A 27,349-nucleotide genomic window follows, 5' to 3' on the forward strand; every position below is an offset into this window, starting at 1 on the left:
CCCCCCCCCCCCCCCCCCCTTATTCTAATTGTTTCAATTGCCAGCTTTCCATGTCACACAAATAGTGAAATAGGCTATGGTCCTATGGATTAACTTAAAGAGAATTCTATACTGCACAAATGCTGGGCTTCAGTCCTGTTGGGCCTGAGAACCTACTCAATTCTCAATAGTTATTGTGTGGACCGTGGTCCACACAGGTCCACATAATGTACATTACACATAAAGTACATTATTCTAACACACAATGTACATTATTCTAATTCATAATGTACATTGTCGTTTAGGACCATGGTCCACACAATAATTTGCCCTCAATTCTCGAGTGATGTTTTAGGCCCAATCATTATTCTGTAGACCATAAATAAAAAGAAATACATTACTTGTCTACATAAAGTAGATTATTTGAGTACTGAAACTACATTATTTTATATACCATCAAATAATGTACATTCGGTACAAAAATAATGTACTTAAAGCATATTAAAAATGTACCTTATATTCATGGAAAGTATATTATTTGAGTATTGAAAGTACATTATTTTGTATACTATCAAATAATGTACATTCAGTACATAAATAATGTACTTTTAGTATATTAAAAGTGTACCTTGTATCAATGGAAAGTACATTATTTGAGTACTGAAATTACATTATTCTGTATACTATCAAATAATGTACATTCAGTACACAAATAATGTACTTTTAATATATTAAAAATGTACCTTGTATTCATGGTCTACAGGAAAATTTGCCTTTTAGACCTACCTGGGTCCTGGGCTGAGTCATATTACTCCAGCTGAAAGCAATAAATGAGTTCTTAAGGAAACAGATGAACATGAATGCTTGAAATGTAATTAGACTTGAATAATAATCTATAATAAATGTTGCAGGGAAAAAGTTCAGAAAGTCGTGTAACATTTGAAAACTAATGGAATCGAGTAGTTACAGCACTAAAGGGTTCAAATTCTTTTCAGATTTTAAGGAAGTATTCAATGCAGGGAAAGAATAGTCAATATTATTCTGCAATAGTATTTCAGATTAAGGTGATCTTATCAAGCACTTGCCTCAAGATAAAAACGTGCATTCCCGAGATAACAATTTCAGAGGATAAGAGGTTATGATAATTTCATAAATATGAAGTTCAGAGGAAATCAACTTCAGAATCTAAAATCTCAGAGCATTTACCTGAGTGGAGAGAACACAAAGCTCAGAAAGGGCTAGAGCTCCCAATCCCATGGCTCCTTCCATCTTTTTTTTCATCTTCTTTGTGCAATTTTCTATTGCCATCACTAACTCCTGCTTTGGCCAATCCTTGCAAAACTTCCCTGCAATCATTATTTTCGGAGACTCAAGTGTTGATACCGGAAATAACAATTACATCTTAACCACATTCAAATGCGATCATCCTCCATATGGGCAACGCTTTCCGGGGCACATTCCCACAGGGAGGTTTTCAGATGGAAAACTTGTCCCGGATTTTATGGCATCTGTACTAGGCCTCAAGGATAGTGTTCCTCCATTCCTGCAGCCATACTTATCTGAGTATGAACTTCTGACAGGTGTCAATTTTGCATCGGGTGGATCAGGATTCGATGAGTTAACTACTGTTGCTTCTAGAGTAATCCCAATGTCCATGCAACTGGATTTATTTTGGAAGTACATAGAGAGGTTGAACATAATAGCAGGAGAGGAAGAGGCTCAAAGAATAATCAATCAGGCTTTGGTCATCATAAGTGCTGGAACAAATGATTTCATCTTCAATTATTATGACATTCCTACAAGAAGGCAGCAGTTTAGCATCAGTGACTATCAAGATTTTCTGCTGTATAAGCTCCAAAATTTTATTGAGGTAAGCAAAAACAACCTGCAATTTACATTTCATGAATTAATCACAAGAGATATATGCTAGGTTATGCATCAATTCACTGCTAGAGCTAAATACTGAACAGAATCAATACAAGTATACATAAATCAATTATCAGAAATTATTTGTCAGAGATTAACACTTTAACAGTATCAGAACATCTTTTGCTTCTCTCAAATTAAAGGGACTTTATAACCTTGGGTGCCGTACTATGCTCGTATCTGGGCTTCCTCCAATCGGTTGTCTGCCAATACAAATGACTGCTCACTCTCCACTTGTAAGGGAATGCCTTGAAGAGGAGAATACAGATGCTGAAGTTTATAATGCGAAGCTTGTAACTTTGCTGCCTGAAATACAAGGGGCCCTTCCAGGGAGCACAATGTTGTATTCAGACGCTTACACTCCTATGATGAACTTTATCAACGATCCACAAAGATACGGTAACTTGTATCCTTTGAGAATCTTTATAGAACATTCACAATTTATTTCATCTGTAAGTATATACCTAGACATGCAACGCATACTTCTATCACGTTGCAGGTTTTGTGGAAACTGGAGAAGGATGCTGTGGCACTGGATTACTGGAAGCTGGTCCACTTTGCATTGCACGCCGTCCAACATGCACAGATTCTTCCCAGTACCTCTTCTGGGACAGCATTCATCCCAGTGAATCAGCATATCGCTATATTACTGAATTCCTTCTAAATAATCTGCAGCTTCATAGCTTATCACATGTTAATAATAGTCATTGATGGATTCATAGAGATTCAAGAATTCCAAAATGGAAAGTTCAAAGGACTAGGTTTCAAGTCATAACCTAACCTAGAGCACCAATTCTATAATAAATATTAGAGCATCTTTTTCCGATTAATTAACTTCTGCATACTTTAGTAAAATGAAAAATCAAAATCAAAATTTAATTTAAGAAAAAGCAGATAGCAGTCCACAGCAGTATGTCATAGCAATATTCAAAATCAAGGGTTGATTAATTTCAGTTCCCCAACCAGATGAAAATAAATTTCATGTACATAGCCAGAAGTATTGCAAAGCACAGACATATATGGTATGGTGGCCACTGAACACAACTTTATGAGCTACATGACATTAATTAATTAGGCTAATGGCCATAAAAATGTACAGAGTCTGTTCATTTCAGATAATATAATAGAATGTATCCAAATAGATATATAGAAATGTATATCTGTCTATACAACCAACTGAACCAAGCATAAATGAGGCATAAGTAAGAAATAGTAGTATAGCAGTTTTCTCTCAGCCAACTGTCTATGCTTCCAAGATTGCATGATGATACAATGAAAATTCTACAAGTACGTAACACACAAACATCATTAAACAGCACAAGCATCACTTGCTTACTTGGTTTGCTCTTATCTACTGTCACCATTCACTTGAAACAAGTCAACAACCCATTCATATGGGCTTCAAAATCCTCCACTCCTATACCTGATGTGCCTCTCAGCAAGCTTCCCAGACCACAAAGTTGTGATAGACAGGATGCAAACTCACTGCCACTGAAATCCTTAATTCCTCTCTTAATTGCTCATTAATGAAGCTGTTTTCCTTAAAAGATTTTGATGCTCCATTTAGTGATATAGAACTATAATCGTCAACAATAATATTATGATTTATGAGCCACTGGAAATTTTATTGTGTTTCCTTTTAAATCTATTAGTATCTTTCAATTTCCATTTCTAAGCAATAACTCCCATGTCCTTAACAAGACAAGTAGGACGTTTAGCAGCTTCTAATGGATTCAGAAGTCCTTTACTTTTATTATTTATAAATTTTTAATTCTCTTTATTTAAGAATTTGATATGAATATTTATTTTAATATATGGTATTTGTACCAGAAACAAATTATTCAAAATGATTAATGATATTCATAGTTTAATCACGTAAGACTAAAAATTCAGCCAAGAAATTTGCAAAAGGATTAAACTGTATTATGCAGCAGAGGATGTGTAAAAATTAAAATAAAATAAAAATATATTATGCTCTGTAGAGCAGACATGAAATTCGACAAATAGGATTTACTTGCTGTTAATTGTTTTATTTTCTATGTAGGCACATGAATAAAAGAAATGTCAAAGATGTGTTTTACAGTCTGCATTATGCAGCATCTCTTGCATACTGACGAGTCTCCTCTGCGAGTTTTGCCCACTCAATTTCAATTTTTTCTGAATAATCCACCTGTAATATTCATAGCAAAGCCTTAGCCAAATTAGACTTGCAACAATCTTATGGGGTAATCATCATTCTTATCCTCAGACACTATAATAATCAAGTCATGCAAGGAGTACCTGACTAATCACAAATCCTTTCAGCATGATTATGAGGTCGTCATGTCTTTCTCTATCTAGCCTTTCTATTTCACTTCTATTATGCTCCTGCACTCACACAATTAAGTTAGATTATTATTATAATATATAATGAATAAACAGAATATTTGTAAACCAATAATAACTTCATGAAAGCCTACATGTGAGAAAGAGGAAATGCAGAGATTCAGGTGGTAAGGTATTGCTCACATTCAAAAAACAGTTGTTAGAATTTCATTTGTCCAAAGTTTGATCTTAAATACCTTGATGCGTTCATATTCTTTAACTGCACAAGTTTTAGCAACCTCAGTGGTTTTAATAGCATCCTTCAATTCTTCCAACTTCCGATTCCTTGATTTGTCTCCTTCAAATATTTTGGATGATGCTGTTTCAAGCTTCTCAACCCTTGAATTTAGAGATGACATTTCTGATAGAAGAGTTTGTACTGTTAGTAAAGCACTTGAACGATCAGAAAATGCATTGCGTACAGCCAACATTAACCCCAGATGTTCGTGCAGGATATCCTGCAAAATATACATAAAAACTTTCACATAATACTAGAGGCTGAATGTTGAAAGAACTGAAAATGCTAATAGTATAAAAATTAAGGGGTGCAGCAATTTCATTGTTGTCTCTCACTATTTTGTAAAATAATTGGTAATGAGAGACTTTGATGAAAAAATTCATTCGTTTTAGTGTTTTACTAAATATCTAGAAGAAAAAAAAAATTAGTTACCAGATATTTCACAGTGTGCACATTTAGACCATGATATAATCTGCTTGTTTTGACAGCTGCAGTTGCCACAATTTTCATACCAGCTGCCCGTTCTCTCTGAGTTTCTGAATTTCCCCACTCATTCTCGAATTTCATCAACTTGACAAAAGCAAGCCCCAAGTGTCCTAATGTCTCCCCCATATCTTGTTGTGCTTTAACAATAGATTCAGCCTAATTTGGAATAACAGTAATCAGCATTCTCAATGACAAACAAGTCAGCAATCAAATAAAACTTCAAGGGCAGGGTATAATCGTAGATCAAAGCATTTATATAGCTCTCATTCCAAACTGATAATATCACAACCTAAAATTGTAAAGAGAGCTTTAAGGGTACCATCACAATATTCCAAGTGGAAATTCTGTTTGCATATAAATATATAATCAGTGCTAGAAGTGCAAACACCAGAAGTAGTAACAATGGCATTGAATCATTGATGAAGTGGAACATAGAAGAACCTGCTTTGATGAGTTACTCAGATGTTGCTCAAGATCATGCAGTCTCTCTTTCTTCTCCAAGAATTCCTTATCATCCTCCTCAATTAGTGGTTTTGATTTACCCCAGTCATTTACCACCGACTGCTTCATTTCCTTAAACAACCTCAGCAAGTCCCTACCATTCCTTGCAGGCTGCACCACATCCTGAGGCTCAATCGAATTCTTACCATAGTCCCCAAATATCTGCTTGGGGAGCTTCACCGCCCCGTCTAGCATCCTGGATGCTACATCAGTGGTAGATGGAAGTGGAAGCCTCCCCTGCACCTGCAAGAACACTCTCAACTCATCACTCTTCTTGATCACCGGATGAACTGCAAGCCTCTGCAAGTACCTCTCCAATGCCACTCTCCTCTGCTCAGCGAAGTCTTGTTTTTGCATCATTTGACTCTCCACTACACTCTTGTCCGGTCTCGGAGGTATAAAAAACCCTCTATAAGCTTCACTCAACCGATCTGCTAATATTACTACGTCATTGAACCGCCTCCGAACGGTGAATATGGATCCACCGTAGTCCGCCAGGTTCGTCTCCGCGGTAATCAAATACGTATAAAATGTGTTACCTCCCGGAACAATTGAACTCGAGGATTCCACCACTTTCTCCGGATCCGAAACCACAACTTTCAAATACGTCGAGTCCGAAGAGCGAAACCGCGAAATGGTAACCGAATTATCAAAGTCTATCACAGCACTATGGCTGCCATTAACTTCTCCGACGAAACTCGCGTTGTCTTCGGGAGGACTAACAGCACAGGATGGAGATCCGAGATGGCTGTCCTGACGAGAATCCGAAGCTCCGAGAGACTGTATAGGGTGCGGCGGAGAGGAGAGGGGATGGGAATCGGCAGAGACGCCGACGATCGACGGCGATAGAGGCTCCCGGGAGTCGGAAACCATTTTATCGGCACTGCGGCCATTAGAGTAGGACTTTGAGGTCAAATCTTCTTCATCATCGAGAGCCAAGGTCTCCATCGAGGCATCTTTTGAGGTCGGGAGGTCAGGCTCTCCCTGGCTCTCCGGGCCCATCATTTCCTTTTCCGATGAAAATGTCGCTCAAATTTGGATCACGGATGCCGAAAATGCGATGGTATCTTCGCCGGAGGGCGGCGAAAGGTGGTCCGGCGGAAGAGGATGGAAAACTGATTTTGAAGGATAGAATTTGTTTAGCACCAAAATATTAGTATAAAATAAAATAGAAATTTCAACCGTCTTTAGGACATGAGGTTTATGCCCTAACACCTTAGTTTACCAAAACAAACAAAATTATACCGGAGTAATTACATAATGTCAACTTACCATTTTTATAGCTCCAAAAGAGTGTCTAAATGGGTTCAACGTAATTCTCAAACATAGTCTTATTAGTATTTTTTTTTTCTTGCAAAGTATTATACATTAACAATATTTACCAATTACACATTAGATGAGAGTTCTACTAATCTTCCCATGTGTGCATACGGCCTTAGCCCAATCAACCCAACCTTTCGCTTGCATCAAATCTCGAGACAACCTATATCTGCTCTTCACAATGTATTAGCCTTTACATGCATCCAACACCAGCTATCCAGGACTTCCCTTCTTGATACAAGTATATTATACATTCTTGTATTTTTAAAAATTGTAATAATTATCATTCTAATCACCCCTACATTATTTTTTTTTAATACACCCCCTACATTATATAATTTTCCTAAAATATATACAATAATATTGTCTTGCTTAAATATCTTTCATATAAAAATAGTCATTGTATACTTTTATGTTTTATTACAAAAAATATCTTTGTTTTTATTTGACATATTATTGTTGATGAAATACATACATGACATCGAACTTGTCTAACAAGGCATAATCATCACATTGGTGTTTTTGCCTGCCAATGACAACAGGGTCTGATCGTCTTTTGTTTTTTATTGTAGCATATTTTGACAAACAAACATCTGGAGTATACGGGGTTATCGATCCACATGGAAGCAGGGCGTATCAAGCACTAGTTACTAATCAATTCATGAGAAGTTAATCCTAGCAAAAATTATGGATTGCAAAAGTATAAGTAATTAAAAAGTGCAAGACAAGCAAGTTGAGGAATACAAGAGAAAGAGAGTAAAAGTGAGATTTTATGGTTAAGTGTTTAATCACCCCGTGCTAACCTAAAGTGCAATATTTAATTTGGGTTCAAACAAGTGTGAATGATTGCAATCAATAGGGAAAGAGTTACTCTCATAATTCAAACCCGCAATAAGACAAATGAAACAAACTCACTCACATGAAATATACACAATAACCAATCAAGAAAAAACAATGATAAAATCTCTTAACAAATATGCCCTCTCCCAATGTGTAATAGTCAATTGCAAAGTGGATGCTCTAATATATGCACTAACTTCCATCAAGACACAAGTAATTTAGCCATTTAATTACAAGCATCATCAATATAAATCACAATTGCAATACAAGTCATAAAACCCAAATATAAATATATCATTAAGAAATTGAAGAACTAGGCACATAGGTTCATAAACACTTTTTATCCAAAAATTCATACGTAGTTTTAGCTAATCATGACTAACATAATTTCAACAACAACAATATAAAGGAAGATACAATAAAACTTAAAGTAAATAAGAGAGGAAGAGATTATCCCAAATGTGTTTTCCAAGCCCCTTTCTTTCAACTTGTTTGGAGCTTTTGATCATCAAATCTTCATTTTAAAGCTTGTGCAATAGTTATTCTGCTTCTTCTTCCCAGGTGTGGGTATCCTTCATTATTCTTTTTGAGTGTGAATAATCACATATGTTCACTCCATTTGTCTTCTCAAATCGCATCAAAACTTCGGGTATGAAGGAAATGATGATATATATAGTGCTGTGGAGAATGAGGGTAAAAATGACAATTGTTAGGAGTAGAAATTCGCAGACTTGGGGCTTCTCGATGCGTGGAGACCTGGGCTCGACGTGTCAAGTTAATTTGGAGTGAAATAACGACCATTCTGCCTCATATCGATGCGTCAAGAATCTTCTTGTGACGCGATGTTTGGTTTGTAGCATGATTTTGACCCTTTTTCCCTTATGGTATAGACTTTGATGTCTTCATAAGAGTTGTAGCCCTTTAAGTATTATTTATAATGGCGCAAGAATCACTTCATTTTGGAGATTTCTAGGCTGAGACATGGTATAAATACCGAGCAATGATCAATATGTGCGAGAATTGACCACTTTCGTATACTGTTTGAGGGTTTATTTGACAATTTTCCCTTATATATATGTGTGTGTATGTGACTATGTGTATGAAAGTATGTTTAATTTTTTTTTTTTGTAAAAAAAGACATATTAATTAACAAGAGTCAAGCTCCAAAACATGTGCAAAAGAGCGGGAATGATGGTCATCTTGACTATCAAGCCACCTAGATGCCTCCCCGATGACGGAGAAAGGAAATAACTTCAATCTAAACCTCCCAATTTAATCTTCATAGCAAAGAAATCCTGCACCTCAAAAGGCTTCATCACTGCTTCAACCTTTTCGCCCTCAAGATCATTGTCGAGTCCTAAGCCTCAACACAATTTAGTCACTAAAGGTCCGATGAATACATGCCGCATATTTGGCTTGTTTTGTGCACCAAGCCACTTCTTCACCTGCGCTCCCATGTTAACACCCACCCTATTCTCCATGCTCCATATATAGAAAAGATCTTGACGATATGCTTTGTTGAGGTTTGTCTTTCTCCCTGAGAGAAAAATGGACTGAGAAACCGTCCACACAGTCAGGGCTAGAAAGAGCCTCCCGAGCAAGCGAGTAGACGACTCTATTCGCGGACCATTTAACAAACAAAAAACAAATATTAGTGAAATCTTTAGCTAGTTCTCTAGTGTCATTAGCGACAAGATCAAAATATGTAATTAAAGACTCCTCACGAATTTCATTGATGACCTTCAAGGAATTGGTCTCCAGTTGAACGTTGTTCATACTTAAGCTCTTTCAACCACTTTAATGCTTCATTGACACCAATGATACATAAATCAAGAGAATTAAATTATTTATATGATTAGACATTATTGTTGAATAAAATAATTGTAATAACTAATAAAACATAAATACAAAAATTTTGTTTATAAAATTTTAAAATTAAGATATACTTCTCACGATATATAAAACATTTTTTTTTATATATTGTGAAGTGATAACATTTCTGTTGCTAACATGTTCGAATTTCATCCCAATTTAATTTGACATAATGATTGAACAGATATTTCAAAAAAATGTTTTTCCTTTAACAAATTCAGTATTTTAATTTAGAAATAAATTTAGTTTGAGTAGAAGCTAATATCGAATTAAGGAAGAAGCCCTTAATGCCCAGCTAGAACCCTCAGCGCAGGAGTGCGAACGACAAGACTAGCCGCTACGGAGATCGCCCGGTAGACTTTCTATGTACTTGTGTAGTGCTCTGTACGCCGCGTAATCTCGTCTCAACACAAAATAAGCTCCCTTCGTCTCCTAGGGCTTTTAATCGATTTACTGCTCGCCCTTTCTCTCACTCTCGCTATCTCTGCCGCTCCGCTTACACTGGTGACGCAAGGAGCTTTGGGCAATGTCTGGGATGGCATCGAAGTTCGGATTGGCCGGAGGGATACCGGAGCGACGAGTCCGACCTATTTGGGACGCCATCGACTCTCGCCAGTTCAAGAATGCTCTTAAGCACTGCACTAATCTGCTTTCCAAACACCCCAACTCCCCCTACGCTCTTGTAAGTATCATAAAGCTTGCTTTCACATCCTTGGAATACCAATTCTTTTTGCTTCTATTGTTATCACTACAATGCTGAGTTGTTCTTGCAAAATTCTATTGAATTCAAACGCTTATAATTACCCCGCTTTAGAAATTTTCTTCTGCTAAAGTACACACCTTTAGGTGGAAAAGAACTAGTTTTTATAGTAACCCTGCATTAGAAATTTTCATAATTTTCATAATTTTATTCTACTGTGAAGTAAATTAAAGCCCGTGCCCAGTTTCTATAGTTATTAGTTAGATAGGGAAAAAGAAAATTTTAATGGTTTCATTAGTCTTTTAAGCCTGAAGTCCAGATAATTAAATTCTAGTTGCATAAATGAAAATAGGAAAGAAGAGTTACAGAGGGATAAAAATGTGGGAGAGAGAAGAGGGAGTCAGGTTTAGGAAATTTTTGGATATTTCAAGTTTTCAACTAGGCTTCCATTAGCCCTACTTCTGACTTAATTGTTGGCCAAACTGATATTTCATAACAGATAGGTAAAATGTTTATTGGCTAACTAAATTTATATGATCTCTTCTAGGAACTGTAGTTGCTTACAAGTATGGCTTTTAGATAAATTAAGCTTTATGTTCCTTCCACATTTACTTAGCATAAAAAAAAAAAGAAAGAAAAATGGTACACTTTGCATTTTTTGGTGCAGAATTTCTGATTTTATAATTAGAAAGAAAAATAAAAGAATCTGCTTTTGGTCTTGATGCATACTATAAGAAAAGTCTAACTCTGATAATGATATATTAGCAAATTATTTTCCACTTAATCTTGTTCATCTTCATGGGGTTTATGTTTATCTGTTTTCCTTGATTTTCATGGTACAATCTAAAGTTAAGCTTTTGTGATCTAACATGAAATTCTCATTATAACTACTACTATGTATTCATTTTTAGTGTCTTGAGAAGAAAATTGTAGTTCATGGTTGAACAATGGTAAATATATTTCTTGATATTGTCCAAAACCTAGTCTTATGTTCTGTTGTTTATATATTCTTTGGGGTCGGTCATGCAGGCACTAAAGGCTCTCATATTGGAAAGAATGGGGAAAGCCGATGAAGCATTGTCTGTTTGTTTGAACGCCAAAGAGCTATTGTATACCAATGATTTTGCATTGATTGATGATCTTACTCTCAGCACATTGCAGATTGTTTTCCAGCGACTTGATCACTGTCAGTATAAATTTTTTCCCCTGCCTGAATATTTGGTTTTATTCTCTTCAATCTAATTTTTTTTTATTTTTATTTATTTATTTATTTTTTTTTTTTTGGGTCTTACACTGATTAGTGGATGTGGCAACCAGTTGCTATGAGTATGCTTGTGGGAAATTTCCCAACAACATGGAACTAATGATAGGTCTTTTCAACTGTTATGTTCGTGAATACTCGTATGTGAAGCAGCAGCAGGTTGATTATATACAATAGTCTGATTTTTTTAATTTTCATTTTCTCTTTGGTATTGTCTCCATGTATTAGTGCACTCCTCAATGTGAGTGTTTTTTTCCTTACGGCTTTCATTTACTTCTTTTTCAATTCATAGATAGCTATCAAAATGTACAAGATTGGTGGTGAAGAAAGGTTCTTACTTTGGGCAGTTTGCAGCATTCAATTGCAGGTTCTACCTTTTTCTCTGCTATATATCTGTGTACAAGCTGTTTGCTTCAGTAATCATTGTGGTGTTTTTAAGAAGCACAAAACTAACTCTAGAAATTAAAATTGCATTAATGCACCCACTGGCTTTTAGTATTTTATGTTTATAAATTACAAGAAGAAATGATACTCCTTTTTGCTACTTTGACGATTAGTCTGCTCATTTGATCCTTGTTCAGTTAGGTATAACAATTAGATTTTGTTTTGTTACATCATTGCATAGTGTAAGGATAAAATGTCAGCCAAAGTTGAGCCTGTAGCAATATGAACATTTCTATTGTCCCATAATAAGGTCATGTAGAGCCTGAGCCAATCACGTGCAAAATTGAAAGGGATGTTGGTGCCCTGAAGTTTCTGTCATTATAATCAGGACATAAGTGGATTATGTTTGAAGAAAATGTACTGCAGTTTGGTTATTGATGTTGACCTTTTAGGTTAATGTCTCAATAGGAACACTTACTTCCATTCTGGTATATTCATGTCTAACTTAAAAAAAACATCACTTCTATGTAACAATTTATGTCCTTAAACTCTTGTTAAATCTATGAATCCTGACAGTTGCACCCACTATAGTGGCCTTGTGCTTCTATGCTAATTCTGCTATCTTAATTTCTTATCTAAATGGCTTTGAACTTTCAACAGGTTCTTTGTGGTAATGGGGGAGAAAAGCTGTTACTTTTAGCAGAAGGTTTGCTCAAGAAACACATCACATCTCATAGTTTGCATGAACCAGAAGGTGCACTTTGTTTCCCTTCCTGCTCTTGATGGCTATTCATACTACCATTTCTTATGCTTTGGTGTCATTTTATCTAAGTAACTAAATGGTCTTTGTTGCAGCTCTTATCCTATATATTTCTCTACTGGAACAACAATCAAAATATGGAGATGCCTTAGAAGTTCTTTCAGGAAAACTAGGGTCCCTTATAATGATTGAAGTTGATAGGCTACGTTTACAGGTACTTCCCGAATTTTCTCGCTTATTATTTTAATGTTTTGTTATTTGTAATATCCAATCATCATGGCACCTGGTAGCATCTCTTTTTGTTTATGCACTATGTGCCACCCTGACCCATCCACTTTAAAATTCCAATCTCTATCAGTGATTCCTTTGTATGTTAAGCTAAAACTTTCAGCTCTTTAAGGGTGTCCTCTTTGACTTCAAGTTGACAGGGGAGGCTTCATGCTAGAGCTGGTGATTATGATGCTGCAAGCAACATATTCCAGGAAGTATTGAGAAAATGGTATGTTGAGTGAAATGATGACTGATTATGGTTATTTGGTGGTACATGTTTTTTGATGATCAACTGGAAGAGAGTTGTATTACTGAATGGAGGATACAATCTGAATGAATAAGGGGGACTTTTAAGAATCTTAGATATTTATAAGCTATTTGGTTGCGGGGGTAGCGGGTGTGTACCGATTACTGCTACCATGTGATCAGAATCCCATAGATACTATTGAAGCTTGATTTTACTAATGATTAACTTTCATAAATTGAACTGTGATATATCTTGTTTCTTTTGATTGGTATCATTTCTAATGCTTTTATCTAACGAAGTTAGTTTCATTCTGTGGCAGTCCTGATGATTGGGAGTGTTTCCTCCATTATCTAGGGTGTCTAATGGAGGACGACAGTAGCTTGTGCAGTGAAGCTAATAGTGAGCACATTAATCTGTCAAAATCTGTAGATTGCAAGATTTCTCACTTAACAGATGAAGTAGTGAGTGTTTATAGAATTTAATATTTTGAAAGTATTATGTCAAGATTCTATGTATAGCATTTGATACCAGAAGTTGTGGTGCAGTTTGATTCTCGTATAGCAAATGCTTCGTCTTTTGTGCACCAGTTGCTGGCTGAGGCAAATAGTGATTCCATAAGATGTCCTTATTTAGCAAACCTTGAAATTGAAAGGAGGAAGCTTCTAAATGGGAAAGGTGATAGTGATAAGTTAGTCGAGACATTGGTGCATTACTTTCTCAGGTAAATTTCAACTTCTATTTGTTTGCTGTTCCTTTCTTTGTAGATGCCCCCGTCACCCATTGTTTTCCTTTGTGACATGTCTTTTTTAATCCTGAAATTACGAAGACTAAACCTCCTATCTCACTGATTTAATCAAATTAGGATTTTGACAATTGTTGTTCGTTTTGCTATTGCATATCTAGTGTTCTCTAATTATGCTTTGTACAGTCCTCATGCTACTTTTTTTTACTTGATCACAGGTTTGGACATTTGGCTTGTTTTGCTTCTGATGTAGAGATGTTCCTTCAAGTTTTGAGTCACGACAATAAGTGTGAGCTTCTTAAGAAGTTGATGAAAGAATGTCAATCTATAGAGACAGTTCCAACAAAGGCTCTTGGGAAGTTTATTACGGTCTTCAAGATCCAAAACATTGTAGGAGAGTTGTTCACACTTCCCATAGATGGTATCATTTGGCTTTTTACCTTATGCTTTTTGAATTCTTTCCCTTTAATGTCATTAATCTTGTCAATTAATAGTAATGTATTTAAGGGACTACTGAACACTTTGGCACATGAATAATCCTAGTGATTGATGTTTCTCATTCCTCTTCAGAACTTGAGAAGCTAGCTGTTCAGATGACAGACATGTACTGTAAGAACCTCACATTATCCAAAGACTTGGATGGACAGGATAGTATGTATGGCGAAGAGCTTTTGTCTATGGCATGTAATGTGTTGGTTCAGGTACTTTAACCCCAACTAATAACAAGATGTTATTGATACCTCTAATGGTGCATAGGGTTATGGTTATGATAATGTAAACCATAAACAAAACTAGACTGCAATGCTCTTCCGCAGTTCTGCTAGCCATAGTAATTTTTGCATTAAAAAAGCTGTCTTGCTGCATTGATTTGTCTTTTCCTTATCATAATACTCTATAGAAGGAAAGTGGGTTTTATTTCTTTTTTCATTTACAAAGGATATATATCTTTTTTTCCTTGTTTTGCTGTAGCTTTTCTGGCGTACAAGGAATCTTGGTTATTTGTTGGAGTCAGTCTTGGTTTTGGAATTTGGTTTGACAGTCCGCAGGTTAGAAGATTATTATTTATTTCATTTTCACTTTCTATCCACACACACACACACACACTCTCTATATATATAAAGCAACACAACATATTTAAATCCTGAATATGTTGTGATGGCTTCGTTAGTCAGAACTTAGATTTGTTTGTTTTACTTGTTCTAAGACGATCTTCATACTTTTATGTTATCAGATTTGTGTGGCAGTATAAGATCCTTCTGTTGCATTTGTATTCTCACTGGTGCTCTCTTCCATTGGCATATGAATGGTAAATCAATACACTTTTTATGTTTGACCAAAGTACGTGTTTCATCTAGGCTAGTGACTTTACAAACTTGTTTCATTTCTAATTTGGGCTAACTTTGGTTAGTCCATTTTAAGGTTATTATAACGGGAAGCAGCTCTCTCATATTCACTGTTCTCACTCTCCTGTTTAGGTACAAGTCACTGGATGTCAAGAATATTTTGCTGGAAACTGTATCTCACCTCATTTTACCACAGATGTTGGCATCTCCCCTGTGGGCAGATTCTAGTGATATTTTGAGGGACTATCTGAAATTCATGGATGACCACTTAAAAGAATCTGCTGATCTAACATTTCTTGCCTACCGTCACAGAAATTACTCAAAAGTATGGGGCTACTAGTGCTCTTGACCAAACTTATCTTTTTCTGTTTTTCCCTACTTCATATTCTACTAGTGCTACTGATGATATACATTTCAGTGCTGCTCTTGTTGTGTGTTCCCTATATTGTTTTGTCGTTGTTTGTGTGATTAACTGGCATTATATGTTCTTAGTGCGTGAACTTATTACGTAAGAGACAAATCCCATGGGCCACAGGCATCTTGAATTATCTATTATAGCATTATCTGAGTGGATATTTCAATTTCCGAATTTAAAAGTTCACCACATGTTGTTATGCTTGGATGGAAGTTAAAGTTATTTCTTTGAATAATCCAGGTTATTGAGTTCGTTCAATTCAAAGAACGGTTGCAGCGTTCCAGTCAGTATTTGATGGCAAGGATCGAAGCACCTATTCTACAGATGAAAAAGAATGCTAATAGCATTGAAGAAGAGGAGGTAATTATTTTCTGTTTTAACGTTTTGCATAGCTTGTTAGTAATTTTTTTTCCATAGCTTGTTAGTAATTTTTTTTTTCCTAAAGCAATGTTTCTTTATCTTTTAAAGTCTATTCTAGAAAGCTTGAAGTCTGGAGTTCAGATTCTTGAGCTCTCAAATGAAACTAGAAGTAAACCATTGACATTCAATGAAGATTTACAATTACGACCTTGGTGGACGCCAACATGCGATAAAAATTATCTGTTAGGTTAGTTCCGGATGTTTACTCTTAAAGTATGTCCATGTGTTTGCTTGTTTGTATTTTTTCTTTTTTTTCTTTTTTTTTTTTTTTTTATGCATAGGAATAATCCGTCTTGGTTGCAGGTCCTTCCGAAGGAGTATCCTATTGTCGTAGAGAAAACATGGTAAGCACCCCCCCCAAAAAAAAAAAGAAAAAAAAGAAAAAAAAAGAAAAAGAAATGGTATAGAACCCCATGCAAATGTAATTTCTTTTCAGTAGATTTATCAAAAAATAAAAAGAAAGCTTATTTGCTGTTCTTATTTGCAGCATAAGCAAATTCAACAATCAGATGCAAATGTGATTAAGAACATTGAGAAGAGATCCCTTCTTCCGCGGATGGTTTTTCTGTCGATGCGTTGTGCTGCATCGTCAGTGAAGGAAAATATTGAAGTCAATGGCTCGGTCTTTAATCCTAAGCTCTCATCAGAACTAAAACTTTTACTCGATCAGTATGCCAACACCTTGGGATTTTCCTTCCAAGATGCTTTAGAACTTGCCTTTGGAGTGTCAAGCGGCCATAAACAGTTAGAGGTATTTATGCCCCCATCTGACTAGTGATTATGGAGTTTTCTTGATATACAAACGATGTTTACATGCATGCATCCGACAGTCCTAACCTTAAATTTCAGAGAACTAAAATGACTAGTTCCAATTACTGTTTGGCTGATAGATGCTCTATTTTAGACATTTTAGTAGTTCCGATGTTTAGAAAGTAAAACCTAACGGGTCTGTCTTTTAATTAATGAGAAAATACTTAGCAAGGAGAATAGTCTAAAATACATTAGGCAGAAAAAGAAGCACAATATGCTAGAGTTGCGAGATTTATGATTCTTGATCTGCTGTCATACCCCCCACCTTAGATATGAAAGGAAGTTCTCAAACCTTTTCTAGAACTGTTACTCTCTGTCAAATGTTAAGTTAGTTCTATGGAACACCGAATTTCACTTAACTACAATGTCTTGTTTCCAGTTTCATTTCTTTGCTAAATGATTATCCATACGGGCTGTGGTAAGTACTGCCTAGTGATGGGGGCATGTAATCTTGCAAACACAACTCGGTGGGGTTGAATTGAAACTTTTGCCCTAACAGTTCGTGGACACAATGTGTTTATCTTCTTTTGTCTTGTACAACTATATTTATAGGAATTGAACGTCGATCTGGTTGGCTGGATGAGTTTTGTCGTCTTCTTGAATGCGTGGAATTTACAATCTCACGAGGTGGATAAAGGTTCAAATACACCGAATATGTGGCAAATTGTGAATTCTTTGCTGAAGAAGTGTATAGAGGAAAAGATAAGATCAATTGGACCGCATGCATCAGCTCCCGGCAGCGATCTTTCTACCTTGGTGCAGTTGGTAACCGAACCTTTGGCCTGGCATACTTTGGTAATACAATCGTGTGCACGGTCAGTAGTTCCTTCTGGAAAGAGAAAAAAGAAAGGCGGGGCCGCCGCAGAGCAGTCAAACGCCCGGCTTTCTCAAGGAATACAAGAGTCTGTCCAATCTGTGTGCAACGTTATACAGGAGGTTTTGAATTGGTTAAAGGAACAAATCAGCAAATCGGACGATGCAAAACTGGAAAGCGTACTTTCTTCTCTTCACGGACAAAGTGAAGGGCCCGGGAAGGTCTTTCGAATCATAAACAAATTAGCCTCTTCTGCAAACGATATGGAGCTGGGTGACCGCATCTCCCAAGCAGTGCAGTCTTGGAGTCCCGCTGATGTTGTAAGGAAAATCACGACTAGTCAGGTCTTGGCGTTACACGACTTCAGCAAAATCTGTGAATCGAAACTAAAATCACTACAGGCGCTGAAAGCTCATTTATAGCCTACCGAGGCGATTGCTTGATGGATTAGGCACACGGTGGAGCTAAATACAACGAGCAACGCCTCTGGGGCCTGGTATTTTGTACTTCAATTTTCCCCATGTTAAAGAGATTGCTTGCTTTGTCTCATTATTTCAAGGCATTTCTTTCTTTGCAATTTCATTTGTTGGATTTTCTTTTGGCTTGATTTTTTCTTCCATGTACACTATAAACAATAATGTCTTCTCTCTCCCTCCATCCCTCTCTCTCAGATCTCAATTTAGCAGCTTATTAATTGTAAACTATTCACTGTGTTTTCAACATAAATTTTGGAAATTTTTGATTTGGTTTTACAACATTGAGTTAGATGACTAGCATTTGTTCACAGTTTTCATAGAGGGGTTTTTTTTTATAGGAGCCAGTCCTTATATGTGTCTGGTGATGTGAACCTGTAACCATTACTCAAAAGTGTGCATTGGATAAATTTTCACAAGGAGGGTCTGGACTTTGGACTACTTGAAGGTGTACACTAGGCAAATTTTGTGGGTAACTCAGCTGAACACAGAGGCTAGACCAAGCACAAGGAACCCCCCCTTAGGGTCGCTTTGAGAGGGTTCTTCCACACTACTGCTGGTAAACTCAATCCTTGGCCTTTCTTGGGTAGCTCAGCTGAACACAGAAGTTAGACCAAGTACAAGGAACCCCCTTCCCCCTCACTTTGAGAGGGTTCTATCACAGTGTTGCTGGTGAGACTTGATACCTGATATTTCTTTCTAAATTTCATTCTTGTGATCAATTGAGCTGTTCAAGCGGACAATATTTATTTTTTCTTAATTAATACATTGGTGTTAAGTTGGCAGGCTGCCTAACTCCTGTAAACAGGGCTATATATATATATTTTTTTTTTCTTGGGAATTCTTAAACAAAAACCTGGTATGTCATATGTGAACTAATCAAACCTTCCTCACTTTAATAACATATTAATTAATTCTTCCAATTTAGTGCCTTGATTGATGCTGAGCTAATCCCCTTCAATTCTTCAACCTACTCTCCATTGAATAACCAATGTAAATGGTAGCATTGGTGTTCAACTCCAGTGCTTGACAAATGTCCACTGTACTTTTTTTTTTCTTCAGACATTTAATAGGTTGTTTCTATGTTGTGTTAATATATTTTCCTTGGTCTCACCAAAACCTAGTACTTTTAGTGCAAATGTCTTTTGTTGACTGTCTTGTCTTTATGCAATTGTCACTATTACTGTGACTTGAGAGTTAGGGAAGTTAAAAAAATATTGCTTTTTTACCATAAACTAAAAAAATATTCTAGAGGATATTATCTTGTAAAAGGTCAACCAAATCCCATAAAGAGATTAGAAAACCCTTTCTTTTTTATCCACTACCTAAACCTTTGGAAAATTTCCATGTCCATTTAAACCTTGCAGCCCTTGCTAGCTTTGCAAACATAATTCAAAGTTCAAGTCATTATAATCCATTATAATCTTATATTAATGGTGGAGTGTTGATCTAGAACTCTATTGAAATATAATAAATAAATATGCATGATTAATGTGGGTATTTAAAGATCTTAATTTTTCTGATTTTGGGGTATTAACTAATGTTTTGTTAAAACCCATGGAGTGTAGATGAGATGGCGTGAGTCACTTTTAGTTTAACTAGATGTCTCATATTCAAGTTTTGATGTTTTACCTAGCACGAATATGATTAGTTTAGAAGTGTGGCGTCCAACAACCTTAAAACTTATGAGGCGGTGCTTTGTTATCGTTTGAGATCCTACTGACACAAACATACATAAATAATCTTGTGTGTGGTGTCCTATCTTAGTGCTCCCAACGGGAGAAACTTGTGGCCAGACAAAAAAAAACAAAAAACTACTTTGTCACTGGGTGTAGTCAATTTTGTCGCCACCAAGGGCCGAGGTAAACATGTGTGTAAGCCACATAATTCAAACCATTTAAAATATGTAATGATATTTAGGTAAGGAAAAAAACTGCAGCTTAAATAGTTAGTGTGGGACAAAGATAAAGTAACATTAATCCTTTGCGTTACTCACATACATGTAACTAGGGTAGGAAGAGTTCAGTTTGTTTTAAGTACAGTTTAAAATTTGAATATTGTGAATAAAGTAATAAATATAAAAAAATATATATATGCTATAAGATTAGGTAATATATAGTTCAAATGTATGAATACGAATTTGGACTTTTGGAGTGATATCAGATGTTGAAAGTTTCTGCCCAAATGATTTCTTTTAATAAACATATGGTTGAACTAGCTACGTGTCCTAATAAGTCCACATGCTTGCATGGGATTGGTTGACATTGTTGTCGTTTGGCTAACAAATTACATTTATTGGCATGTGTAGCGTCGTCATCAACCGGAAACATATGCAAGAAATTAATTAACACAAATAAGTTCCAAAATGGGTGATGGATTGGATACGAATTTGATTCTTATTAATACTGTTGTAAAAATATTTTTAGTGTAGTTTACTCCTGATGTAACAAGGATGTGATAATGTATGCACAAAGGTATGCACAATGTCGTCCTCAAGAAATTGGAGGTTATGACACATAATAAGCAATAACAAGCACTTGGTCACTAGCTTTGGGAAATTAACAAGAAGCTAAGCAACCATAAACAAGATATAATAACAAACACATATATATATAAGCAAGAGATAATTACAAAATAAAAGAAATAAGACTCAAGTTAAGGAGGAAAATCTACTAGATGTAAGCAAACTTTAAAGTTAGGGGAGAATACATAACTGAGAAACTGGGGGTGCACATAGGAATTCTAGTCTAACAACCATTATTGTGATAATCTAAATAAGAATTAGGACTATGAATTACCCCATTCTCGATCGGATGTATCAATTCTAAGGCCTTCAAGCACATCAAGCATCTAAGGGTGTGTTTGGTAACCTGTAAAATGACTTCAGGAAAATGTTTTCCGAGTTTTCTGTGTTTGGCAATGTCTGGAAAATGTGGTCAACGGAAAACACATTTTCCGTTGACCAAGGAAAATCAGTTCATTTTTCCGGAAAATGACTTACGGAATCGCCAGAATAGCTGTTTCGCATGTTTTCAACCAAAACCAAGCCATATCATCCATGACCATGGACCAAGGAGGTGGGGAAACTGCCGAAAACCTTTGCTACATTTTTCTTTTATTTTTTAAATTTTTTTTAAAATTTTTTTTAATTTTTTTTTTATAAATTCTATTTTTTATTAAATACCATTATTTTAATAACTATTATAATTTTTTATATTTTAAATAAAACAATTACAATGTTTAATTATACAATTCTATCCATTTTCCAGAAAATGAACCAAACACACAAAGACAGTTTTCCATAATACATCCAAACACTGGAAATGAAACTGTTTTCCGGAAAATGACTCATTTTCCAGAAAACATTTTCCAGAAGTCATTTTCCTGCTTTCCAAACGGACCCTAAGTTAAGTTTCTCTATTTTCCATATTTCCATAATGAAAAATAGAGATTATGCAAGGAGTGCCTTGGAATCTTGACCAACTCTCAGCGAGGCCAAAAATCCTCCAAAGACATGCTAATGAATGTGACCAATCAAACATTAACAATATTCTAACACAATCCCTTCATAATTTCAAAAAACCCTAGCTAGTTTCGACATTTCTACATTTATGGAAGATCACGAATAAAGCATCTAAATAGATAATACAATCCTAACCCAAGCTCCTAAACTAATTACTCATCACACATATTAAGCATAAACATAACAAAAGTACAAGTAATAAACATAAATATTGCAAAAGAATGAGATAAAGAAAAGATAAGTTATCTATTGAAAATGGATATGAAATATCCTTGAAATCCAAGTGTAAATGCTTCAATAAAATCTTCCAAAATGATTAGGAACCTAAATCTAAGTCTAATCTAACTTTAAAATATGAAAGAAATCAACTAGAGTTCGAATATGGGTCAGGACCGAGAAGAAATTAAATAACTAAAAACGAGCTTAATGGTGAATATGGGATATTTACACGGGCTAGGACACATGCATGGGGTGCCATTGGGGCAAACAATAGAAAATCACTTTGGAAAGTAGTAGTAGTACACGAGATGCTCCACACCTGTGGGGGTACCCATGACTCCATGAGGCACCCCTAGCCTCCTTGTGCAATTTCCGCAAAATGACTTCCTTGTTTTTGACCATTTTAACATCAAAATTAAGCGTGATGATCTTCACAAAAGTTGTAGCCCTTTGAGTTTTCTTTCTAATGGCTCAAGAATCTCTTTATTAGAACATTTCTACGTCGAGATATGGTTGAAATATTGAACAGTGTACAAACTGTGTGAGAAGTGCAATGTCTTGATCTTTTGATCCACTTTTGCCTTATCTTATCCAAATGATCAAAACCATTGAAAGCACCATTCTTTAGTTCTCTTGAAAGTATTTTAGCCATCTTCTTAACTTCACATTGACTCCCATTGACTTGAGATTCATTCAAAATACCTCAAATACATACCATTGTCTTCAGTTCAACAATTTATACACCTAAGTATATAAACAAATGAATATAGTAATTAATGCATATTTTGCATAAAAATAAAATATTTATAACTCTATATATATATATATATTATGAGGCAAAAATATGGACAAGAATGCACTTATCAAATTCTTCTGTGTGATTTACATGTTACTACACCGAGAAACGTAGTGATAATTGTTGCGAGTTTTTTTTCCACCCTTATATATATAAAAGACAAAAATATGGACAAGAATGCACTTATCAAATTCTTCTGTGTGATTTACATGTTACTACACAGAGAAACGTAGTGATAATTGTTGCGAGTTTTTTTCCCACCCAAAAAGACATAAAAGAAAGAATATTTTTAGTGTTTTGTGCCATCTAGTTTCCTCCTCACCTAATCAATTCAAGAAACTTATCCCTTTTGTTAATTTCCTCTCAAGTTCAAGAACATTGTTTACAAGGTTAGTAGTCTCATTCAATTCCTATGACCCAGAAGTTGAATTATCTATATTTTCATTGCATTAGTCAATAGGGCGGTTGCAAATGAAATGACTTGACCTAATAACAAAATCTTATACTCCGTAACTATTTTGGTTTACCAAGGTCAATAAAGATTTTGTCTAATTGATAAAGTTTGAAATTCTATTAATATAAGGTTAAAAGATCTAGTGATCTAAGTATACACATTTATCATTGGTATGTATCATGTAGTTAAACTAAGACACAATGTAAATATAAAAGATATTTTAATTTTTAAGTACGTGTACATAAGATCAAGAAGAGGGCATGTTCTTTAATTGGGCACTTAAGTTGGTCATGACATATATAGACTGTTAATGTGACAGGGTGAAGTACGAGCCGCGAGGTTGACTTATCCAATGGCGATATGATTTGTTTTTCAATTAGATGTAACCAGAATCCCAACTAGACATGATTAGAGACGGGGAAGAATTTCTTAATCTTGGAACCCGAGAGGTGATTATGTCCAGTAGGCCCCCAAATTTTATCACCAATAAGCTTGCCATGCAACCTCATCGGTAACATTTTTATCTTTCAATCCTTCTCAACTTTCAAATAATGGATATTGTTAATGCGTGATGTGTTAAACATAGACTATTGATGATGAGAATTCGTACTAGTATATAAAACTTAGCAATAAGTTGAGAATTGAAGTCAACATTTTTGTAGTGATGGAGATGTAAATGACTATTGTGAGAAAAAAATTATGTTCATAAGATTCAAGTTTCCATTTTAGAATTAAAAAAATGAGGGAGTAGCAAGTGGGTGCACCAAATCCTCCTTGTGGTTGGAATAAGTCCATTTGACTCTTGAACCAATCTGATTCCTCTTTAGCATCATTAAAAAAATTCCAGATTTTCTCTGTTATCACTATAAATACCCACTCTTTACAACACAGCTCTAACACAGCACAACAACGTTGCAAAAACATCCTCAAATGGAGTCTCAGAACAACACCTCTCTGAATCCATTCTGCAATGGCTTCTTGGCAAAACTTTTTGTCATGCTAACTGTCTTGGCTTCTTTAGCAAATGCAGATGTTTACCATCAAGAATTCGTAGTATGTTGTTATTTTTCATTCTGTTTTTCTGTGGTTTTTGTAATGGTGCCATGATAATATAATGGGGATGTATATTTGCCATGTTTTGGACAGGTTCAAGAAACAAAGATAACAAGGCTTTGCAAGACCAAAACCATAATCACAGTTAATGGACAGTTCCCAGGGCCCACTGTTGCTGTTAGAAATGGGGATGATGTCGTCATCAAGGTTACAAACCGAGCTCGTTACAATGTCACCATCCATTGGTAAGTGAGACAATATGTTCGGTTTCAACTAAAAGTTTAAACGAGTGCTGATGTTGGATGTGTTCTGTGGCAGGCATGGGCTGCGTCAGATGAGAACGCCATGGGCAGACGGGCCAGAATACGTGACCCAATGCCCGATTATGCCAGGAGGAACTTACACATACAGGTTCAAAATCGAAAACCAGGAAGGCACGTTGTGGTGGCACGCTCATAGCAGATGGCTGAGGGCAACTGTTTATGGAGCCTTTATCATCTACCCGAAATCGGGTTCCCATTTCCCTTTCTCCCAGCCAAAGAAAGACATCCCTATACTTCTTGGTAAACCCTTCACCATATATAACTTGAAAATCCAGGCATTTATAATAAGTTGATCAACAAGCTGGTTTAACAGTAATTAAAAAATGGTGATTAATGGCACAGGGGAATGGTGGAATAGAGACATCATTGCACTCCAAAGACAGACACAATTCACAGGCGCAGCTCCTAATATCTCTAATGCTTATACAATCAATGGTCAACCTGGTGACCTCTACAGATGTTCTAGCCAAGGTTCGTAGTTAACAATCCACGTTTACTTTTATTCTCTAGACTGAAAAGTGTACCAGTAGGAACAATCTCAACCAAATTGTTCAGACTATTGACTTAGTAACCATAAGGTTATATAAGTCCAACTCCCAACATAAACAGCCTATTGACTAGTCTGTTAGCTATCAGCAACTTAAGTTGTTAGATTGTCTGGTTTACCTGGTCCTTTAATTAGTAGGGCCACAAGTTCGATTTATCTAGTGCACCCCTTTTAATAATGATTTATTTCTGTTTGCTCTCTTATTCACAGATACTGTCAAGTTCTCTGTGAGCCCTGGAGAAACAGTTCTCCTGAGGGTTATCAACGCTGCACTCAATCAACAGCTCTTCTTCTCCGTGGCCAACCACAAGCTCCAAGTGGTCGGCGCCGATGCAGCGTACAACAAGCCATTCACCACCAACGTGATCATGGTCGGACCGGGACAGACCACAAACGTACTCCTCACGGCGGACCAGCCCCCGGCGCGGTACTACATGGCGGCACGGGCCTACGCGACGGCGCAGAACGCCGCGTTCGACAACACCACCACCACGGCCGTCCTGGAATACACAAACCTTCGACCCGGCGCGAATTCACGCCCTCTCATGCCTCAGCTCCCTTTCTTCAACGACACGGCCACCGCCACGGCCTTCACTACCCAGCTGAGGAGTGTCCCGTCTAACAATCCGACGGTCTTTAAGCAACCCGATGAAAGCCTGTTTTTCACCGTGGGATTGGGGCTGGTGAACTGTACCCCCGGGCCGAGATGCCAAGGCCCCAATAATACACGATTCGCCGCCAGCATGAACAATGTCTCCTTCGTTCTCCCCAGAAGGACATCATTGTTGCAGGTAATAGGATCTTATAAATAAATGAGGTCAAGTACAATAATATGTGACTCATTTTTTAGTTATAAAATAGTTCTATGTCAGTGAGACTTGAGAAAAGTGATTTACAAATTTTTTATTTTTAAAGTAGCTAGATAAAAATAAATATTAGGTCCTCTAAAAATTGAGTTCTGTTGTTGCCCAGGCTTACTACAACAACATTCCCGGAATCTACACGGTGGACTTCCCGCCGGTGCCGCCGGTGCAGTTCGACTACACCGGGAATGTTTCCCGTGGGCTGTGGCAACCTCAGCCTGGGACGAAGCTGTACAAGATTAAGTATGGGTCTAGAGTGCAGATTGTGTTGCAGGACACGGCCATCGTCACCACGGAGGACCACCCCATCCATCTCCACGGATACCATTTCTGGGTTGTCGGACAAGGTTTCGGAAACTTTAATCCTCAGACTGACACTGCTAAGTTCAACCTGGTTGATCCTCCGGTTAGGAACACCATTGATGTGCCTGTTGGTGGATGGGCTGTCATCCGTTTCTTCGCTGATAATCCTGGTAATTTACAAATTATTCTGTGGACTCAGGTCCAAAATACACCATTTACATACTGAATGTTCACAATTTACCTACTGAATTTTACAATTGAAACGCAGGGGTTTGGCTGATGCACTGTCATATTGATTCCCATCTGGCATGGGGTTTGGCAATGGCATTCATAGTTGAAAATGGGCAAGGAGAAAGTCAAACTGTTGAGCCTCCTCCGCTAGACTTGCCACGCTGCTGAGGTTAATTACAGAAAGAAGTTAAACAAGAACTAGAGATTCATCTTCAATTCCTGCACACTAATACTGGAGTTATAGCCTACCTGCTTTACTATATGTGTTTTTGTTTTTCTTTTTCAGAAGTGTGTATAATCCAGGTTTTGCATCTGGATTAGATTGGATTTCTTTGTGATTGTTTTGATTCCAAGCCAAGAAAGGACTTCAAGTCCATATTATTGTTATTACTTATTATTAGTACGTAATACAATATTGTATTGTTAAGAAATTCCATAGCTCTATTCTTGATGGAGTTTGTCTTGTGATTCTAGTTGACAAGACCAACTCACATCAAGGAGGTTAATATTGTATCATGTTATTAGATATCCATTACTATTAGATAATTGTTGTTTGAATATTGTTATATTATTATTCTAATTTTTCTTCAACCAAAAAAAATATATTTCTTTAACACACACACACACATATATCCCAAAAAAAAGTTTATACATCATCAAATATTAAAGAAGATAACCTGTTATGAAGTTATATCCCGAACTTAATAAAAATTGTTAGTTGCATTGAGATCTAATGTACATTTATACTTCTTATTTCACACCATAACAAGCTTTATTGCACGAAAATGATATGTAAGTCACTTAATTGTAAGGATTTGATAGAATAGAAAGAATAATAAAAATTATGGATCACTTTTTTTTTTTTTTTTTGG

At 36.2% G+C, this 27,349-nt stretch overlaps 4 protein-coding genes across 5 annotated transcripts; 3 read left to right on the forward strand and 1 right to left on the reverse strand.

The window, feature by feature from the left end:
* Nucleotides 1-1,187: 1,187 nt before the first annotated feature.
* LOC116016163 (GDSL esterase/lipase At2g30310-like) lies at nt 1,188-2,616 on the forward strand. Its single transcript, XM_031256326.1, has 3 exons — nt 1,188-1,849; nt 2,049-2,304; nt 2,405-2,616. Exons 1-3 carry the CDS (start codon nt 1,235-1,237, stop codon nt 2,614-2,616), a joined length of 1,083 nt encoding a protein of 360 aa, XP_031112186.1. The 5' UTR covers nt 1,188-1,234.
* A 1,231-nt stretch (nt 2,617-3,847) lies between these two features.
* LOC116017647 (sorting nexin 2B-like) lies at nt 3,848-6,665 on the reverse strand. Its single transcript, XM_031258270.1, has 5 exons — nt 5,435-6,665; nt 4,940-5,149; nt 4,467-4,727; nt 4,186-4,272; nt 3,848-4,075 (listed from the first exon to the last, which is right to left on the reverse strand). Exons 1-5 carry the CDS (start codon nt 6,497-6,499, stop codon nt 3,995-3,997), a joined length of 1,704 nt encoding a protein of 567 aa, XP_031114130.1. The 5' UTR covers nt 6,500-6,665; the 3' UTR covers nt 3,848-3,994.
* Nucleotides 6,666-9,805: 3,140 nt separating this feature from the next.
* LOC116016566 (N-terminal acetyltransferase B complex auxiliary subunit NAA25) lies at nt 9,806-18,621 on the forward strand. 2 transcript variants are annotated; one of them, XR_004097765.1, is made up of 20 exons: nt 9,806-10,208; nt 11,256-11,412; nt 11,528-11,646; nt 11,780-11,854; nt 12,532-12,625; nt 12,727-12,845; nt 13,060-13,130; nt 13,468-13,609; nt 13,694-13,869; nt 14,109-14,311; nt 14,461-14,591; nt 14,860-14,936; nt 15,122-15,196; nt 15,366-15,558; nt 15,889-16,008; nt 16,117-16,255; nt 16,372-16,412; nt 16,556-16,819; nt 17,431-18,188; nt 18,507-18,621. XR_004097765.1 is itself a non-coding variant. In XM_031256894.1 (19 exons), the coding sequence occupies exons 1-19, from the start codon at nt 10,053-10,055 to the stop codon at nt 18,112-18,114; spliced, it is 3,036 nt and encodes a 1,011-aa protein (XP_031112754.1). In that variant the 5' UTR covers nt 9,806-10,052; the 3' UTR covers nt 18,115-18,444. The 2 variants fall into 2 exon arrangements, 1 of the variants encoding a protein (XP_031112754.1); XM_031256894.1 differs by lacking the exon at nt 18,507-18,621 and having other exon boundaries at nt 17,431-18,444.
* Nucleotides 18,622-24,067: 5,446 nt separating this feature from the next.
* On the forward strand, nt 24,068-27,011 carry LOC116015329 (laccase-3-like). The gene is made up of 7 exons (XM_031255367.1): nt 24,068-24,210; nt 24,304-24,455; nt 24,529-24,773; nt 24,876-25,004; nt 25,291-25,871; nt 26,053-26,416; nt 26,515-27,011. The coding sequence occupies exons 1-7, from the start codon at nt 24,088-24,090 to the stop codon at nt 26,643-26,645; spliced, it is 1,725 nt and encodes a 574-aa protein (XP_031111227.1). The 5' UTR covers nt 24,068-24,087; the 3' UTR covers nt 26,646-27,011.
* The last annotated feature ends 338 nt before the right edge of the window (nt 27,012-27,349 follow it).

Source organism: Ipomoea triloba, chromosome 4 (genome assembly GCF_003576645.1).
Source record: "Ipomoea triloba cultivar NCNSP0323 chromosome 4, ASM357664v1".
NCBI classification, from domain to species: Eukaryota; Viridiplantae; Streptophyta; class Magnoliopsida; order Solanales; family Convolvulaceae; genus Ipomoea; species Ipomoea triloba.

What these genes read in the sequence shown, in the direction of transcription:
- LOC116017647 (XM_031258270.1), bottom strand. Translation starts at nt 6,499, where the DNA reads ATGATGGGCCCGGAGAGCCAGGGAGAGCCTGACCTCCCGACCTCAAAA. An exon ending in TGAGTAACTCATCAAAGCAG is followed by an intron (nt 5,150 to 5,434) that starts GTTCTTCTATGT and finishes ATTCCAAATTAG; the next exon opens with GCTGAATCTATTGTTAAAGC. An exon ending in AAGGATTTGTGATTAGTCAG is followed by an intron (nt 4,076 to 4,185) that starts GTACTCCTTGCA and finishes TGAATATTACAG; the next exon opens with GTGGATTATTCAGAAAAAAT.
- LOC116015329 (XM_031255367.1), top strand. Translation starts at nt 24,088, where the DNA reads ATGGAGTCTCAGAACAACACCTCTCTGAATCCATTCTGCAATGGCTTC. An exon ending in TTTACCATCAAGAATTCGTA is followed by an intron (nt 24,211 to 24,303) that starts GTATGTTGTTAT and finishes TGTTTTGGACAG; the next exon opens with GTTCAAGAAACAAAGATAAC. An exon ending in TACAATGTCACCATCCATTG is followed by an intron (nt 24,456 to 24,528) that starts GTAAGTGAGACA and finishes GTTCTGTGGCAG; the next exon opens with GCATGGGCTGCGTCAGATGA.
- LOC116016163 (XM_031256326.1), top strand. Translation starts at nt 1,235, where the DNA reads ATGGCTCCTTCCATCTTTTTTTTCATCTTCTTTGTGCAATTTTCTATT. An exon ending in AGCTCCAAAATTTTATTGAG is followed by an intron (nt 1,850 to 2,048) that starts GTAAGCAAAAAC and finishes CTCAAATTAAAG; the next exon opens with GGACTTTATAACCTTGGGTG. An exon ending in CAACGATCCACAAAGATACG is followed by an intron (nt 2,305 to 2,404) that starts GTAACTTGTATC and finishes ATCACGTTGCAG; the next exon opens with GTTTTGTGGAAACTGGAGAA.
- LOC116016566 (XM_031256894.1), top strand. Translation starts at nt 10,053, where the DNA reads ATGTCTGGGATGGCATCGAAGTTCGGATTGGCCGGAGGGATACCGGAG. An exon ending in TTTGCAGCATTCAATTGCAG is followed by an intron (nt 11,855 to 12,531) that starts GTTCTACCTTTT and finishes AACTTTCAACAG; the next exon opens with GTTCTTTGTGGTAATGGGGG. An exon ending in ATAGCATTGAAGAAGAGGAG is followed by an intron (nt 16,009 to 16,116) that starts GTAATTATTTTC and finishes TATCTTTTAAAG; the next exon opens with TCTATTCTAGAAAGCTTGAA.